We start from the raw sequence: 16880 nt of genomic DNA on the forward strand, positions 1-16880 counted from the left end.
AAGCCAAAATATTGATGGCAAGAGCCATTTAAACCGAAGGTTCTGTGGCAGTCAATTCGTGTATTGTCCCCTACTTATTTATTTAGGTTCTGAAAAAAATTAGTGCAACTTGTAACACTATATCCTCAGATCAGGTTACTCGATCTAAGGGCGATTCTTTCATGAAGAAGGCAAGATAACACCGAAGACAAATGTAAAAAAAAATTGTCGTGTTAAAGCTGCTGTTTGTATGCCAGCGATTTTATTGTTAAGACGCTCTTATCTTATAAAACCAACCGATAACGACGATCTTGTTAACAGCTGAGCGAATATTATCTGTCGAATATCTACTGATTATTGATTTGAGTTGTTCACGGGCTATTCAGAATAATGCAAAAGTTGACATTTTAAATTCATAGAATACCTTTTTGAAAATACTGGTGTAAGTCAGTTTGCGAAACCGGCGTTTTAGATAATTGGGAAAAATTGCAGAACGAAATTGCTGCGAAAATGATATGGTGCTCTCGACGCCAATTGTAACGGGGCACTACGACTTGTACTGCTTCAGTACAAGTCCACTTCACACTGCTTCAGTTGCGAGTGGTGCCCTACGTTATTTCACGTACACTACTACGTGCAGAGGAAATTTTCTCTTTAAGGCAACTAGCTTTAAGAGGGTAAAATGAAAACTGTAGTAAATATAATTAAGTGTCTCTTGTTCTATCTTTGTAAAGTCTAATTTAATTATAATCTAACACTAAACATGTAAATGAATTCTGATTAGTCTGCGGAATAAATAGGTATAATGGTCTGTACCTTAAGAATTCTGAATATTACTATATTAAGTAATATCCTCCAGATATTATCTACCTTTTAGACAATATATTAATTAGCAACCTTTAAGTGTTAATAACATGTAACGATACACCCCGTTACAAGTTGTGTCTGTGGCCATAGCCGCGGCCATAAATAAATTATAAGAGCTTATTTAGTAGTGTGTGTCTTGTCACAGCCACTTATAGCAATTTCAGCTTTAGACTAACAATCAGGTCCTACAGTATAAGTTTATTATGCTTGCTGTACTAATTTTCACGCTATGCCTTTGTGTCGCGCCAAGCATTCACATCACGCTCTTCCTTCCGTTAAGGAATTTTGATGAACCTTATTCATGCCGAATATGGAAAAGCAAAACGTTAAATCGAAAATTGTTACCTATACGCCTAGTCGATATCTTCAGGCGGATCATTTCTTAATTAAAGGCTAATTTCATGGTGTCGTCGTTTCCAACGTCGTTGCCTCCGCATGTGCCGTCAACACTTCACGTAACAGCATCAGACATTAGTCTTTTCGCCTCCACTGTAGAGGAAAATGATGCTCCTGAATTTGAGCAGTTGGCGGTGCGCGCCTTGGCGAGCGAGGAGCAAATGGGTGGTAAAAAAAACAACACGCTCGGCCTGGAGCTGCTGGAGGCACTGCGACTAGGCAAAAGCAACTTCTTGCTCGCTTACAATACACGCGCTGGTATTGCAGTCTTACTGCGTCTGCTAAAATTTTTGCAACGACGCGACTGGAAGGCAGCAGCTAATCTGCCGCAATTGCTGGACGAAAGGTACCTAAACTTTCGCGTAGACGCTGTGCGGCTCGGCCTCTTTCTAGGGTGGTTCACGGGTGGTTACAAAGGACTGAAGGCACTGCTACCGTTGCTGTTACGGCGAATTGTTCCTATAAAGCAGCTTAGAGACGAGGGGGAGCTAAAGAAGATTGCGGCCTCAGGGTCTGGAGCCATTGCTGCTCTTGCGCTAGGTTTCATGGACCCAAAAAGACGTCGATCGTTCGCGCTTTATGCCCTTACAAGAGCACTACAGTGTGGATATAACACTGCAAAACGACAAAAACGATGGCACTTCTGGGGTAGTGACTGGCAATACGGCGACGCGTTACTGTTTGCCCTATCGTGTGCGCAGGTCATGTACGCATATATCATGAGGCCGTCAACGCTACCCTCGGATTATTTTGACTTTATTCAGCGGACAGGTCCGGTCGAGCCGGAAACTCTTGAAATGGTGCACAATGTAAATCGTGGAGATCCCGTTAGCGCTGCGACTTTTCAAAAGCTGATGGATCGAAAGCCGGGGATCCCTAGAGCGCTGCCGCTGCCAACAGACATCGTTTCATGCAGGCTTGTGCACGCAAATGCCGACTCGTGCTTGGTTGGAGCGCTTTTGTGCTTTAAGCGTGCTTTTCAAAAGACTTTTCCGCTGTACTTGTCGCTGTTTATTGTGCCAAATATGGTCATCCATTTCGAGCGCTTTCTACGAAAGCCCTTCGAGACTCTGGCGCAATCTACGTTCGGCGCAATTCGATCCAACTGCTTCTTAGCGTCATATGTGACTCTCTATTTGTCCCTTGTGTGCTTACATCGCCGCGTCGTCAGCGCAGACCACCGGTTCTTTTATTATTTGGCGGGATTCGGAGCTTCAATAACAATTCTTTTAGAGCCAAAAAGCCGACGATCTGGTATTTTTGTATTTTTAGGCATTCTGTCAGAAAGATGTGAAGCTCATCCGTAACCTCGCTTTGTTGTGCACAGAATTAGCCTTGTATGTGCTGCCACGCGCTATTGACAGCTTGGCAATGATCCTGCAAGACCGTCAAGTCTGCTTTGGCTTTAAATATGCCGAAGTTGTTCTGTTTTCAGCCTCAATGTCGGTAATGATGTACTGTTATGAGGTAAGTTCAGTTACCGTGGTATAATATCGGCTTTAAGATGCTTACGATAGTACTATGTCTCATAATTAGGAGGAAATGGAGTCTATGAGTCCGTTGCTGTACAACACGATGAAGCGATTCCTCCAGACTTCAACTGACAAAAAAATCAATACGTAGCATCACTCGAGAGAAAAATTGAACAATTATTCGCAACCACTCTTAATAACGGCGATTCCTAATGAAATTAAAGTCGATTGTCTTGCGCAGCTGACGCAGTACAGGTAGTTGTCTAATGCACTTGGTAGATTAAAGGCAGTTTCTAACTTGTCCTTAAAGTCGTGCGATGCGAATGCTGTGCACGCTCGTTAAATCCTTAAGAACGTTTATAGTCTCAGTAGAAGGCATTGAATCGAGCGCGAGAATACCAAGAGGATACTTTACGTTGCTCTGGCGAGCAAGGCCGAAATAAGCAATGTTAATTTTCGCCTTGGACAGCTCACTTAGAATGCCGGCGATTGCTCCTGGAACATCGTCATTGTTAAATACCAATATGTTGCCTTTTGGACGAAAGGCAGGAAAATCCGAGTATCCATCCACGTGCACGATTCGTGGGTCCTCACCAAATACACTACCCTTCACAACGAGGCGGTCTTTGCTCTTTGTCTCAACGACAACAGTTAAGCAATTCTTTAAGTTGCGGCGCGCAGCCGCCGAATCACTTTCTAAATCACCTTGGCGCACGTCAATGCCGTTAGCCATCGTTAACAATGACGAATTTAGCAAACTAATTCGGAGTTGTCCTCCGTTTTCTTTGTTTTTTTCCATGCTTTCAAGCATGCCTTTTAAAAGCGAGTTTTGAATAGCCTGGCGAGCCTTTGGTGTAGTAATGTCAATTTGTAATCCCCCCGACGTAGCAATATAAATCTTGGTGATCTGATCCTTCGGGTCGGCTGACAGCGTGAGTTGGTGCACAAAACGGCCAAGGGACACACTCAGGTCCAGAAATGGCTTCATCTCCGGTTGCAACGTCAGTGGCATGAATACACCGTTAGCTACACCACGGTAGTATCGCTGAGCCAGGGCATCGCCGACGTTCTCCGCCAACAGACGGTATTTGCGACTTAGCAGTATGTTGTCGGATGCCGCACCGTCTTCATGGGCACGGATTATGACGTTTTTTTGCTTCATTAGCTTGGACCACGCTGGCGACAATTCCACGTTTTCCGTCAATTCTACCGATTGAAGTATATCTAATGCCACGCCTCCAATCTTCCCTGACTCTAGGCCTCGCAAAAGCGTCTTCTCGTTTAGCAGCCCATGGCTACCTCGATATTCTGCCACAGACACAATTTTAACGCCTGCTTTGCACTTTTCCAATGCCTCGTCTCCAAACATGCCACGGGTCCGCGCCGTCAACGGAGCGTGAAAAGTTATGAAGTCACAAGTATGATACAGGGTGTCCAAGGAAACACACTTTACTCCCATGAGATCGGCTGCTTCCTGGTTCACATTTGGGTCAAAGCCATAGATCTGCAGACCAAGGGTACGTGCGATGTCGACTACACGCCGTCCAGCTTGTCCAATGCCTACAACTCCCAGAATCTTCCCCGCCAGTTCTGTGCCGACGAGATGCTGCCGATCCAACGGTTCGCTTGAGCGCATATAGGCCATACTACGTGGCAGATGTCGCGCTAATTCAATCAGAAGACTGAGGCCGTATTCAGCTTCGACAGACGAGCGGTCACCTACCTGTTTAGAATCAAGCTGCAGAAGCATTATACCCTGATTCGTGGCCTCCATTAGATCAATATCCTCGCTGGGAATTGAGGCGGCAGGCACAGCGACCAATTGCAGCTTATGCTTGGTACCCACGCTTAACAAGTTGCTTGACAGCTTCGTTCCAGGCGCTGCTATTAGCGCGTCATAATTTTTTACTACTGATGTCAGATACTCATCCGAAACGGCACGAACTTGGTCGACCGTATGGCCACGCTGAACGAGCACCTGAGCGCATGAAACCTCAGAAACATGCTCAGGAATGTCAATCAAAAGAATACGTTTGGATCGTTTTGTCGTCAGCATTCTGTTGCGTGGAGACTGCAAGGCAATAGGCCGCCGCGTGAAGAGGGTGCGTCGCATTGCTTCCTTGATAAGTCTAGACTATCTACTCCTTCGTTTTGGTACTTTATATGGAACAAATAGCGCTAGGGTTTGAGCTTTTAAAACGTTCCGAGTCGTTTTAACGTTTACGTTTCCCTTTAGTAAATTGATCGCAATTATTTGAGTTCCATACTCGTAAAACTATTATTCATCGCGACGACGCCCTTCTTACTTTAAGCTTTTTAGCTAGTCGGTCTCGAGCCGAATCTCCCTTACGCCTTCGACTACTAACACCGTGGCTACCATGGGTTTGATCGGTACCACTTGACAGCGGTCGCGAAGGTCGTACCTTCCCTGATGGTGTCGACGGAACACTTGGATTAGAAGAATACCTTTGTAGCATAAGTCCTTTGCCCCTTAGCGACGGTGAAACTTCAGACTGGGATAACGCAATTCGAACACGCCCGCTCGTTTTTGTTGTGGTAATATCAGCATTCGGCATCGGCCGACCTCGTTTGCGCTGATGCGAGTCAACAAATTGCGTAGTTTGCAGTCCTTGTGTGCAACTTCTTCTTCCCTCTACGTGAACGCGATTTCGATCATAGCTTGGAGACCTAGTGAGCATTTGAGCCAATCCTGGCGGTGGTGACACGGGAGGAGGTGGAATGGATGAAGAATACGCTGCCGACACAGGACGAGAATAAGATAATTGCGTAAGAGATTTACCCTTATCTGCTGTCAATTCTTTGTTTCGTTTAGTAAGCCTTCTTTTAACTTGCGTTGAGATTGTCGTTGGCTCGACTGAGCTTGCTGCTGAGCGCCCATCAAGTAAACTCGCATTTCTGCTTAGCCGACGGCCTATTCGCTTCCCCTTGCGGCTTCTCATTAGCTGACGATCGCGAGACTCGCCACTTTCCGATGCAGGTTCACATTGGCGGCCCTTCATAATACATCGTGGGCACTGATAATCATCCGCTGGTTCTTCGGTCATCGGGATTCCAACACACATCGTATGTTGCCACGTTTTGCAGCTATCGCACTCTACCATACGATGCCCATCATCATGGTTGGGTTGGCGACGAATATCACACTCGCAGTCGAAGATCCAACCACAACGGAAACACAAAAACTTCTCCTGAGCAACAGCCTCAGGCTGTTTGTTTGCACATTTAGCATGGACCCAGTGTGAGCAACTGTCGCATTGGATCATTAAAGTTCCGTCATCGTAATTTTTTTTATTCAGTCCACAAGAGCAATCCACAACCCACTCATCCTCAGTTACATCCTTACCCTTAGCAGCATCGTTTGTGTGATGCCTCTTGAAGCTTGTGGATTTTTTACGCCGTTGTGAGCTGGCACTTTTATGTCGCCGCTTGGACTGCGACGACTTCTTTTTCTTTGACCGCTGGGCTTGTCGCCGTTCTTGGTGCCGTTTTCTGGCATCTGCTATCACTTCCTCTTTTTCTTTCTCATTCAGCTGCAGCTCTTTGAATGCTACCCGCTGGCGCAGAGCTATGAGTGAGTCGACTGCTGCTGCTGGTAGACGTGGGTATGAGCCATCGAGGCACGAGCTTTCATCGCTTTCACTGCTAAAATCCTCATCTGTTGGGTCATTTTCATCGTAGGCCCCCTCTTGTTCATCCTCTGTATCGATCAACACCCTTTCTTCTTCCTCTTGGTCACTTCCGTCGGCAAAGTTTTCAATGCTTGAGTCATACTTGTTCCCATTGACGTAATGATCGTCAACTTTCTCTCTTTTGTGATCGTCTCCAATATTTTTACTGCCGTTGTTTGTAGGTGGTGGTGACGCCACGCTATAAAAGTTACCGGAGTTGGCATTTGAGACAGAGCTAGATCTACTGGAAGTGCTTCTGCCTTCGCTGCTGCTACTGGACGAGGACGGACATGGACTGCTGGGCGAATTGTCTTGATAAATGCTCCCTTCCCCTTTGCGCTCCGCTGTCGCATTCTGTTGATTGGAACTGTACGAGTCTTCAGCGTCCAATGGTAGCGTCACGATATCCCTGAGCGCTGCCAAGTGCATCCCAGCCTCGTAAATAAATACTGAGTAGATAGTAAGCCGATGCCTTAAGAGGCACAGCCAGAATGTAAAATCCGACGTCCACGAACGCACCTTCACTTTCTAGTGCTTTACTATCTCAAAAAAAACATACAATTATGTTGAAATTATCAATTTTATAGATTCACAAAAGAAGAGGCAATTATTACATTCAAATTACTCTTGAGAATAATTTCCGAATTGAGAATAATATATGCTCCCGTACACTTAAATACCGCTACCTGCATCTACAACGATAAATTGGAATTCTGAAATAATAATATTAGGCCATTGCTATATTTACTTTGCTATTTGAACACCCCGACTTAAAGCCAATCAGAACGCATATCTATTTAAATGCACCCTTTGCTAATCACAGCCTGTATATCCATCGTTTGCTGGTACAGTAGAACCCCTCTAAAGTAATACGCTCTAAAGTAATAATACGTCCTAAGTAATAAAATTTCGTGGTCCCGAGTTGGGACTTAAGGTTAAAGTAATATTTTGCCAAAGTAATAAAGTAATATTTTTTAAAGTCCCACTATTAGTAGACACATACCCCAAAAGTAATATATTAAGTTGCATCTAAAAAAAATTTTTTTTCAAATAACTATACTTCTTTTGCCGCTTTTGAGAGAAATCGATGGAGAGTGACTTGCTTCTTTCCAGTAATCTGTATCCTTTCAAAATCGTCCAAAACTTCATTCAGTTTCCTGTGAGTCGTGGAATTATCACACTCCCTCTGCATGAAGTACAGTTTACACAACCTTATTGCATCAAGGACGTCCTTGGCTTTCACGGGGGCTGGCACTTCGCTATCATCCGCATCGGGAATCCCTCCTTCCACTTCTACAGGCAAATACAATCCATGTTCTTCCATTGTTACTGCCACAATGTCTTCTACGTCAGGACTATAGGCGACCTCTCTCTCCAAGGGGTTGTTGAGGATGGCGTTGATGTCCATTGGATTGCGGTACAGTTGATCATTCTGTAACATCAGGTCATCTGCAACATTTGCGGGGGGTTCGGTCGCCCTAGTAGGAACTTGGATGTTCAAGCTTGATGTCCGAATTTTGCAGTGATTAAAACAATTACGAATAGTTTCCTTGGTCACCATATTCCAGGCCTCCACAGCCCACACCATCGCCTTCAAAACATCCACTTTTTTATGCGCTTCCACATTGTCAAGTGTTTCATCCAGCTCCAATGCTCTTAGCAAGTTGCGATTGAAAATTTTCCTGTAAAAGGCCTTCAAAGTTCGAATAATGCCTGCATCACAAGGCTGAATTCGGGAAGTTGTGTTGGGCGGCAGGTAAAGGATTTTAATATTGGCCAGCTCCGGCAAGCTGTCAATTGGAACATGAGCAGGACAATTGTCCATAATCAGCAGCACCTGTCTTCTCCCCATCCTCCGATTAAACCATTGTAGCCATTCCAAAAACAATACACTGTTCATCCAAGCCTTCGGGTTTGCCCTGTAGTGGCAGCCAAGGTTCTGACGATTGATATTTTTGAGACAACGGGGATTCAAGTATTTCCCAATCACCCAAAGTGGGACACGATCTGAGCCATCTCCGTTGGCACAAACAACAAAAGTTAGCCGTTCCTTGTGCTGCTTGCGGCCCTCCAGTTGCTTCGTTGCAAGTGAACGATCAGCCTAAAGTGAGGAGGCAATAAATTTTAGTATTTGAAGTTGCTTCCAAAGTGATTTCAACTGGCCCCGACATACCTGAAGTCGGTAAAACAAACCCGTTTCATCCATATTGTAGATATCCTTCCATTCATACTGATCCAAAACTTCTCGAATTGCGGGTAAGGATTGCTCGAGTATCTCCATGTTAACCGAACCGCTCTCTCCATGTCTCACTCGCTCTTTGATTCCATATCGAGCTTTGAACCTGTTCAACCAGCCATTGGAGAATTGAAACGTATTTGTGTCTTGATCGGGGTACAGTCTCTCCAAAAAAATCCTCCCCTTTTCTTTATAAAGTTCACCCGAGAGATCCATGACATCTTCGTAAGTTCGCACAAATTTGTAAAGTGCCTCTTCCATGAGAGGGTATTCTACAGTCTTCTGACGCTTCGCATCCATACTAATTTTTGCTCCGTCTCCTGCACCAGCTTTTTCACCTTGGGAGATCCAGTGCTCCTGCTGCTTGAGAATCTTGGAAATCGCAGCTCGACTGACAGTCATGCCAAATTTCTCTACCACCCATTGTGCAATATCCTTCTGTGTTCCACTGGTATCACGCTTCCTTTTACTGATAGCTATGCGGATTTCATTAGTGATAGGAGCATGAGCAACCTTCAGGTGTGCTTTCGCCATTTTTTGTGTTAAGTTTGCAGTTCTTGCTTAGACGTTTAGATTTGCCGTTCCCTTTCTGTACTTCTTATAAATATTTTAGTTTCGTTAAAGTGTCAAAGTTGAAGCTTCACGTCGAGGGTTAGGGTTAGGTAATGCGTCAGCTGCACATTGAGCTTTCTAAACGAAAATTTTCTGGAGAGAAGAGGTTGGCATCTAAAGTAATAAAACGCATAAAGTAATATTACTTTTCGGTCCTAAGAGTATTACTTTAGAGGGGTTCTACTGTACAAATTTATTGCCCAGGGACCGTTGCCGTACACAGCAGAAGGGAAAATCGTGCGTCGACAAGCAGCACTGCGGAAAATGGTCAATGAATTAAAAGGAAAACGACACAAGATTATGAGATATCATAATCTACCATTGACACTCCGCGAGAGCTTGCGTGGTACGCCTAAGCTCATTAGTTCTGGGATGACGAGGTCAACTGTCCGCTAACCCACAACAGCGTGCTAGACGTTTTGCGTTTGTACCGAAATTATTATTCGAGAATCGAAGCGGCTTCTTAAATATGTACGAGAAACAATAAAATCTGATTGGGTCTGTCTGTCATGCGGCAGCCGACTGCGGTGCAGGTATTGGTCGAGTAAGCAAATTGCTGCTGCTGCCCATGTTTGACGACGTAGATTTAGTGGAGCAGAGTCCGAGGCTGCTGCGTAGATTTTCCGACTATGGAGCAAATGAAGAGCAAGGCACCTATACTGCATGGGTTTGCAGGAACTTGAGTCGACCTGTGCAAGTTATGATCTTATTTGGATGCAATGGGTGGTGGTGCACACGAAAGACCTCGACCTTGTGCACTATCCCATACGTTGTGAGAAGGCACTGACACCAAATGGTTTTACTGTGATACACGAAAACCTTTTCACAGTGCATAGCCGTGCGACCTCGATCGGCAAGACAGCAGCATCACGCGCTCTGGAAGCATCTTTCAACAGGCTGGTCTCGCGGTGCTTCTAGAGACAAGACATACGTTTTCCTGGAAACAAAAATTCTGTCAAAATGTTTGCGCTAGCTTGAGAAATACGATGCTATTGAAAGATGCAGTTTTTATCTAAGTTCGGAGCCATGTCACCACATCTTCCAGTTCCAGCGCGAGCTTCGTGGCCTTTCCGTCATCGCGGTTTCCGGCGATTGACAGCAAATTGGAGACAAATGGCTTTTGCTTCCGCGAATGCTTTAGTATTGCGCGGCACCCCACAACGTAGAGCGCAAGACGAGCGCAAGATAGCTTCGTGCCATTTCTTTAAAATTATTGCGCCAGGACAGAATGTTCGAAATATGTTTATTTTGTTCTTATAAGGCAAAGATGATGGTCTGCGCGTCTCAGTGCCTTCCATCGTCACTCGTGCTTTTAGGTGCGGCATTCATAATGATCATTTCGTATCTTATATTTCACATAGGGGCGATGGTGCATATAAAATTCTTTCAGATGCATGGTATATTAATTTTTCTTTTTACTTAAGACAATATGATCTCTACACCTTGCAATTCCTCAAAGGGTTTCTCGTAATGGGAATCGCAATTCATCTGCCTGCCCGGCCGCTTCCGCTGATTGATCCGACTCGTCACAGCGTCTTCTTCACGGCCTCAACAGACTTTGGCTTTCGTGTATTGAGACAGTAGTTCATGATAAAAAAGTTCATAAAGAGCCAGAAAAGCGATTGCACGTAGATAAGGTACATCACTGAGATCTTGTACGGCATACCAGGGCATGAACGCGAGACCATAAGGTAGCCTTGCGCATTCATAAGCAGAAATTGGATCATTTGAACCGTCGTCAAATACGGCTTCCACCAAATATTGCGCGTGTGAGAGCTCACAAAATAATACATGTACATGATGGCGTGCACACCACCGTTAAGCACGATGGTCATGTAGAGGTCACCGTCATAGGATGTGCGAAAATTAGCCCAGTAGCACTATTGCAGCAAATGGTAAAATAAGGATATTTTCTCAAGGCAAGCCCAAATACAAGAGCACAATAAAAAAGACTCACGAAGAAGACGGTGACGTGGTGATAGACGTGGAGCACCGAAAGCTGTTTCCATTTCTTGCCCAAAACGATGAAGAAAGTGTCGCAAAAGTCAAGTACCTTGGATAGGTAAAAGATGTACATTAGATTGCCCATCACAGGTTTTTCGTGATCGAACGCATTGCACGGGGTAGCTGAAAAGCCCTGCAATACATAAGTTAAACAACGTTAATGGTAATACAAGACAAAAACATGATCCCGGTAGGATACGTACGTTGCGACGGGCCTGAAGGATGGCCTCAACGGTCATGTAGGAGCACAAGACGACTTGAGCAGGGTTATAAATGAATTGGAGCGGAGCCATATTAAATGCGGGCATGCCTGATTTCATGACAAGCTAAATAATGCAGCAAGACCAAACGTAAGGTCAGCGCTGTGCTGCTATAGCTGTACGTGGTTCATGCAAGTGCAGCCAAAAACAAAGATAGACATACCGTGCCCACCACTACAAATGTAAGGTATGCGACGCACAGGGCGAAGACCGTGCCGAAGTCAGCGAGAAAATAGTCTCGCATCGGCGAGAGACGATAACGCAGGGTGGGGTCAACCCAATCCATCAGCACCACATCCATGCCGCCAGCCCACTGCTTGTAGCTTTCAAGGAGATTGCTGGCCATTTCCATTGATCCACAGCAGGTATTTGATGTGCCGGAGGGGGGTTGGCTGATCGCGTTATGTCAGATGCCTTGATCGTGGACGGGCGAACGACGGCCATTCAAACCGCACTTAGTGCAATAAGCGAGTTAGCTTGGTTCTTGTAACGTGTTTTTCGACCTGTTACGAAGAGGCATCCCGAGTCGATAAAACATGCGGTATTTATAAGCTCTTTTTTTCTCATCCATACAGCCCAAGGAAGGTTTCAGCAAGCAAGAAGATTACATACTGCGTATTCTTGCGCTGTGCAGAACATGAGCAAGAATCAACTTCAGCAGCAAGGGGGACTCAAAGCAGCTTGCGATTACCTCCAAAGGCAAGTTCTGCGCAGCTTTTAGCAGTAGATCGCGACCTTGCGGAGCATCGATGAATTTGTTTTTGTTGCATTTGCATCTACTTCGACTGTTGTGAAATTTTCATGCGTGGAGAGTACAATGGGGTATAAAAGCTACATGCATCATATCCATACCTAAGTCTGCAATTTTAGCCGATGTACCAAACCAAAAGTTGGCGTTCACATCTTTACAATGAAATTTATTGCATTTCCTTATAATAATTGGCAATGCACGTAAGTAGGCTGCGATCATACTGTAACGGGGTGTCTGATAATAAGAATTATCTCCTTAAGAGGAGTAATACATATTATTTCCTATGAGAGGAAATTAATAAAGAAGTGCAAAATTATTATCTTTATTAATTTTGACTTAAATCGTTCCAGTAATACCAAATTTGTTATTATTGATGCAATAAGACATTGCTCTATTGATTGGTTGATTCAAGGCTAGATCAACCCCGCCAATCGTTTAAAAACACGATTGTGCGATGCGCAAGGAGGCGCCATACTTAGTTACATATTAATATGATAAGTTCAGTAGTTGATAGAAGATCGTTACGAAACAATTTATATTAATACATCCTTACTTTTCCGTAATTCTAAACCATTGAATTACTTTTTGGCAGCTAATGACCCTTAGCTACCTAGAAACCTTCCTCTGTACTCTTGTGTACGTCCACGCACGTTTCATCCAACATGGACATGTTGAATGAAGAAGGGGGGCTTCCAAGCCCCTCAAGAAGGTTATCACGCAACGCGTGAGAGACTTCCTCATTTGAGTGACCTCGAATGGAGAGCGATCAAACGAACGAATTTGGTCATAGGCGGGCCAGCCGTTGGCGCTATGCTATATACTCTGGGCAGAGTCGAATTCATTCAACACGAACTCGACGGGGCCCAAGAGAAAGTAACCTTACTTCACCAGCAAGGCTCTCAACACACAGAGGTGTTAATAGAACAGGGTGCTCAACAGTTGGAAATGCTGAGACTGCAGCATGTATATGCTGCTAATGGGCCGATGTTTCCGCGTCGACCCGAAAGCTTAAAGATAGAAATATCTAAGTTTAAGCTAGTCGAAGGCGACTCCTTTTTGAGATGGCTCGTCGACTTAGACGATGCCATAGAAGCTCGTCGTATCAGTGATGATGCGACGAAAGTGAAATTTGGCACGTCCAACTTAGCCGGACGCGCCAAATCTTGGGCCTTGCGGCTCAAGCTTCACGTCCCATTACTCTTTGGGTCGTATGAGTTTTTTAAGACCCGGCTCAGACAAACGTTTAAGCCGCCATGTGCCGAATGGAGGGCTCGAGCCGAGCTCTTGGATTTAAAGCAGGGCAAGCGTGACTTCACGCTTATGCCCAACATACACGATACCTGTTCAGTTGTATCGTTAGTCATCCAATAGATGAACAAACAGGTAACTGTGTTTTTTAAAGGTCTTTAGATGGTCCTGTTAAGAGCCATCTGTTTCGTTAAAATTCGAGTCGCTAGACCAAGCGATATCTGTAGCGGAACATGAGGACTTAAGTCTTAAGCAGGTTTTGTCCACTGGTGGTTATCGTCCTCCGAGACGACAAGAAAACGGAGGTTTAGAACCCGTGGATCTCTCGTATGTTGAGAGCGAATAACCTCGCGCATCAAGTTACAAACGATTACAGAAATGGAATCGCTGTCAAAAAATGGGCCACTACGTGTACGAGTGTAGTTGCCCACGGCCAGTACCTAAAAATACTGAGCGAAAAGAATGAACTCTCGCTAGGAATTGCGGAGGACGCGGATCCGACGCTGTTGCGAAATCGTAGCGGTGAGGCGGATCGTCAAAAAACGGTCGGGGTCAGTAGGTGCGGAGCGCCCTACTGATCCAGCAACGTCAAAAGAAGTTGCAGGTCTTTTGACGAAAGTTGCTCCTCACACACAAACATTGTGTGTAACTGCCCCAGAGGATGAGATTAACCTCATCTTCTGAAAATTAAAGTGTTAAATAAGTTACCACTTAAGTCCCTAGTCGATTGTGGGGCGTCAAATAATTTTATTATACGCCAATCACTAGAAGAGCGCAGGCTTAAATTTATTGAGCACGATATTCCTCTAACAGGATGTCAGTGCGCCTAGCACAGGCGCATATGTGACGGTTAAGAATCGTGTAGCTGGTATCCAATACACGTTAAAGGGTAAACAGTACGAAAATGATTTCATCGTACTAGATTTGGATGATAAATTTGATGTCATCCTTGGATTACCTTGGCTCAGAAAGTACGAGCCCATGTATAAATTGGCAGTATCAAGCCGTGACGATGCCTGTCTCTTGTCATCATATGGACAACTGATGAATGTCTTGGGGCGTCCACAAGCATGTGGATGTAGTGCGATAGCCTCATTTGTAGCTGGGTCGTTAGCGTGACTGCACAAGACCTCAGCGCGAATACCCACATGTTGAAAAGGTTGATCTCGACGGCTGTGCACACAGGCAGCGTCGAAGTTCGAACACTCGAATAAATTGAGTGGTACGAAACAAAGTTGCTTGCTTAAAAAAGCAACATCCAAGAAAGTTTAAAAAAAAGTCTACAAGAGACAGTGCGATGTCGTAGATCGATTGGAGAGTCTATCGTAGAGGATTTCGCTGTGGAACCGCAACCACGGCTAGAGGCAGTTGGAGATGATACAACTCAATAATTTCTGTGGGAATAAGCTCCCGGAAATCTGTGGTCAAAGGCTCCCAGGTACCTTTTCAAATTAAGTTCCAAAGAAGAAACTAAAGTAAACAATAGATCAAATGTAGGCGCGTATCCACTTGATCTATTAGCGCCTCCGAAGATAATTTCGAAAATAACTTAATTGCCAACGCTAGAACGGAAACGGTTCTTCGTGATCTACGTAGTGGCAACGTCAAGCAGATCTGCGTACTTGATATAGATGACAAGTACGTGGCCGATATTCGGTCAGCAATAGTATTTTTCTGAGAATGATTTGGCTCTCAGCAGCTTCCTCGATGAAAAGACTCGGATGGAACGGCTTGCGGCCCAATCTTGGGAGTCTTTAAAGACAAACCCTTTAAGAAACGATTAAAAGGAATTTAAAAATGTCTTCCCGGAATCAGTACCGTGCGAGTTGCCTAAGAATAAAGGCACTCGACACGAATTCGACCTAATCCCAGGTTCGAAATACTGTGTCATGAAGCAATGGCCATTGCCTCGTGAACAAGTAATTGCGATCGACAAATTCTTTGCCGAACGCTTCGCAGTGGACCATGTGAGGGAAAATCATATAGCAATTGAGCAGTTAAGGGATCAGTATAGAAAGAATACAGGTATTGATACCGGCTCAGATTTCGATACCATGAAAAGACGTAATCATTGATGGTATGTCAAAGAGTACTATCTCTTTGTCAATGGATCTGATGAATGGATTCTATCAGATCCTTATGCGTGAACACGACAGCAGTAAGCACCCCAAGTGGAATGCTATGTGAGTGGTTAGGTATGTCACAGGGACTCAGTAATGCCCCTGCGACATTTAATGTGTAACCAATCTGTTGAGATCGGTGTGGAATTCGCACCGAGCTATTTTGATGACGTCTTCATTCATAGCAGAGCAATGGACGGAACGCCGGATGTTGAAGTTCATCGTATCCACGTCCGAAAGGTTCTTACCCTTATGCGTAAGCACAAGTTGCATGCAGAAATGTATATTCGCTGCAAGCGAAATACCTCTTCTTGGGTGCATCGTGGGTAAACACGGTGAATGCCGCGATTCAGAAAAAGATCAAGGCGATCACCGACTGGCTTGTACCAGTCGATGTAAGGGACTAAAACAGTTCCTCGTTTAGCGGCATTTTTGCACAAGTACTCACGTACTTGTGCTAAAATGACAGTATATCTTTCTTCTTTGTTGAAGAAAAAACGTAAAGTTGTCATGGAACCCTGATTGTCAGCTTTCCTTCGATGATATTAAGAAAAGCTGGATGCAATCGCCAATCCTGGCGATTGCAGACCGAGATCGACCTTTTCATGTCGTCCCTGACGCCAGCGATTTTGCATTCGGCTGTGCGTTAACGCAATATGTCACAGACGGCGCAGAGCGCGTCGTCTATTTTCAATCGCGTCAATTTCAACCAGCGAACGCAACTATTTAGTGTATGATAAGGAACTCCTTGCCATGAAATACGCACTGGCTAAGTTAGGGTCTACCTCTTGGAAGATAGACCGTTCATTGAATATACGGACCATGCGTCTTTACGCACGGCCATAAGCAGTCCACACCTCTCGCATAGAATGGCGAGATGGTTGTCTTCCTTTGCGGAGTATAACTTCTCCGTGGAGTATAAATCAAGACGACTAAGCGTTGTCGCTGATGCCCTTTCGCGCCGGCCCTATTTTGAGCTGGCTGCGCAACAGTGACCATAAGATCACTGTTGCAATAATAAGTGTTCCGATGTCAACATTAAATGACGACGTTAGAAGAGCTTAACATGAAGATAAGGCTCTTACAGGGTTGATGGATTACCTAAGAGATCCATCCCAACAATCCTTAGAAGGGTTGTCGAAGTTGTATCGATCCTCAACAGATAGATATACAACGCGCAACGGTTAATTGTATTGTTCAGCCATTGCTGGCGACACACCTCGTGTCATCATCCCTACCCATAATG

At 44.8% G+C, this 16880-nt stretch overlaps 4 protein-coding genes across 4 annotated transcripts; 1 reads left to right on the forward strand and 3 right to left on the reverse strand.

Annotated features, from left to right (window-relative positions):
* Nucleotides 1-1247: 1247 nt before the first annotated feature.
* CCR75_008934 (uncharacterized protein) lies at nt 1248-4872 on the forward strand (the record flags this gene model as incomplete). Its single annotated transcript, XM_067966981.1, is given in 3 exon segments — nt 1248-2504; nt 2515-2709; nt 2779-4872. The coding sequence occupies 3 exon segments, from the start codon at nt 1248-1250 to the stop codon at nt 2863-2865; spliced, it is 1539 nt and encodes a 512-aa protein (XP_067823879.1). The 3' UTR covers nt 2866-4872.
* Nucleotides 3019-4770, reverse strand: CCR75_008935 (uncharacterized protein; the record flags this gene model as incomplete). Its single annotated transcript, XM_067966982.1, has 1 exon — nt 3019-4770. The coding sequence occupies one exon, from the start codon at nt 4768-4770 to the stop codon at nt 3019-3021; it is 1752 nt and encodes a 583-aa protein (XP_067823878.1).
* A 124-nt stretch (nt 4873-4996) lies between the features above and the next one.
* On the reverse strand, nt 4997-6832 carry CCR75_008933 (uncharacterized protein; the record flags this gene model as incomplete). The annotated part of the gene is made up of 1 exon (XM_067966980.1): nt 4997-6832. The coding sequence occupies one exon, from the start codon at nt 6830-6832 to the stop codon at nt 4997-4999; it is 1836 nt and encodes a 611-aa protein (XP_067823874.1).
* Nucleotides 6833-9512: 2680 nt separating this feature from the next.
* Nucleotides 9513-11888, reverse strand: CCR75_008932 (uncharacterized protein). Its single transcript, XM_067966979.1, has 4 exons — nt 11679-11888; nt 11459-11581; nt 11209-11388; nt 9513-11131 (listed from the first exon to the last, which is right to left on the reverse strand). The coding sequence occupies exons 1-4, from the start codon at nt 11865-11867 to the stop codon at nt 10778-10780; spliced, it is 846 nt and encodes a 281-aa protein (XP_067823875.1). The 5' UTR covers nt 11868-11888; the 3' UTR covers nt 9513-10777.
* Between the last annotated feature and the right edge of the window lie 4992 nt (nt 11889-16880).

This window comes from Bremia lactucae, linkage group LG19 (assembly GCF_004359215.1).
Source record: "Bremia lactucae strain SF5 linkage group LG19, whole genome shotgun sequence".
NCBI classification, from domain to species: Eukaryota; Oomycota; class Peronosporomycetes; order Peronosporales; family Peronosporaceae; genus Bremia; species Bremia lactucae.